The sequence below is a fragment of the Trachemys scripta genome, chromosome 23, assembly GCF_013100865.1.
Source record: "Trachemys scripta elegans isolate TJP31775 chromosome 23, CAS_Tse_1.0, whole genome shotgun sequence".
Classification (NCBI taxonomy): Eukaryota; Metazoa; Chordata; order Testudines; family Emydidae; genus Trachemys; species Trachemys scripta.
Genome location: NC_048320.1, coordinates 11,214,420 through 11,215,856, shown reverse-complemented (window position 1 = coordinate 11,215,856; position 1,437 = coordinate 11,214,420). Strand labels below are relative to the sequence as shown.

At 64.1% G+C, this 1,437-nt stretch overlaps 1 protein-coding gene across 1 annotated transcript in view; it reads left to right on the top strand.

The window, feature by feature from the left end:
• TBX21 (T-box transcription factor 21) overlaps positions 1-1,239 on the top strand; it is a 30,316-nt gene extending 29,077 nt beyond the window's left edge. Inside the window, exons 2-3 of the mRNA XM_034756271.1 lie at positions 965-1,119; positions 1,229-1,239. Of these exons, the coding sequence (XP_034612162.1) occupies positions 965-1,119; positions 1,229-1,239 (166 nt within the window). The remainder of the gene's footprint in view (positions 1-964; positions 1,120-1,228) is intronic.
• Positions 1,240-1,437: the final 198 nt, after the last annotated feature.

Genomic DNA, 1,437 nt, shown 5'->3' with positions numbered 1-1,437 from the left:
CTAAGACGTTCTGCAACAAGGTACATTGTCTCCCCTCCTTTCTCCGTTCTCTACCTCTTCTCCCCCCCCCCCCACTTTCTATAGCCACCCCAGCTTCCCCTCTCTCCTCCATCCCTCCCTGTGCCCAGCTCTCCGAGGCAGGGAACACGTCTTTGTATGTGCACACATGGGTCCCGATCCTGACCGGAGCCCCAGGTGTCTGCTGAAATACCAGGAATGGTTAACAGCCATTGTCTCCTCCTCCCCCTCAGGCTCTCCTGCAATCTCTGCCCCCAGCCCTCTCTCGATCTCTCCGGTTTGATACCCCCGGGGGGGCCCCCCGCCGCTCAGGACTGAATGAGGGGAAACCAGCCCTGCACTGGCCTTGTCTAGGGGCGTGTAGTTACAGGGTAACGTCATGGGGCTGGCTGAGGGGTCACCAAGGCACCTGCTCCATGCCAAGCCGGGAATCGGGAGGCCTGGGTTCTCCTCCCAGCTCTGCCGCGGACCCGGGGCTGGTCACTCTCACTGTGCCTCAGTTTCCCCTCCCACCCTGTATGTGTCTTGTGTAATCAGAATGTGACCTCTTCGGGGCGGGGACTGCCTCGCTGTGTCTTTGTACAGCCCCTAGCACAGCGGGGCCCTGGTCTCTGTTGGGGCCGCTCAGCGCTACCATCAGAAATAATAGCGTGAGGATAATCCAGGCCACCACACGCCGATCCCCCTTGTTGCCATCACGTTCCTCCAGCCCATGTCCCACGGATACATCCTCCGTCCTGTCCTGCTTGGGGGCTGGGTTCCACCTGGGGCCCAGCTCACCTCCTGGGGGATCTTTCCTCGCCACGTGGCCGGACTCCACGGGATTTCAAGGGCAGGCGGATGCTCTGCGCCGGGGAGGCAGGGGGGTCGCGCTATGTGATATGGGGACCCAGGGAGGGTCCCCTCCAGTGTAACACGCCGGGTTGTGTTTGTGTCCCCTCCCCAGGCGGATGTTCCCGTTTCTCAGCTTCAACCTCTCCGGGCTGGACCCCGTGGCTCACTACAGGGTCTGCGTGGACATTGTCCTGGTGGATCAGCACCACTGGAGGTACCAAGGCGGGAAGTGGGTCCAGTGCGGCAAGGCCGAGGGGAACATGCCAGGTAGGAAGGAGCGATCCAGGCCCCTTCCCCCCTCCCAGTTATCTCGTTCATGGGGCGGGACCAGGGCGTTGGGTACAGGGGGGTGGTTGGTGCTTGCCACTGTCTCTAGGCTTCTCTTGAGAGAGAGGGGGGAGCTCCCACAGCCAGTGCTCCTGCAGCGCCCCCTGCTGGGAGAGCCAGGCACCCCCCCCAGCCACTGCTCCTGCCCCCTCCCCTGCAGCGCCCCCTGCTGGGAGAGCCAGGCACCCCCCCCAGCCACTGCTCCTGCCCCCTCCCCTGCAGCGCCCCCTGCTGGGAGAGCCAGGCGCCCCCCCCCCC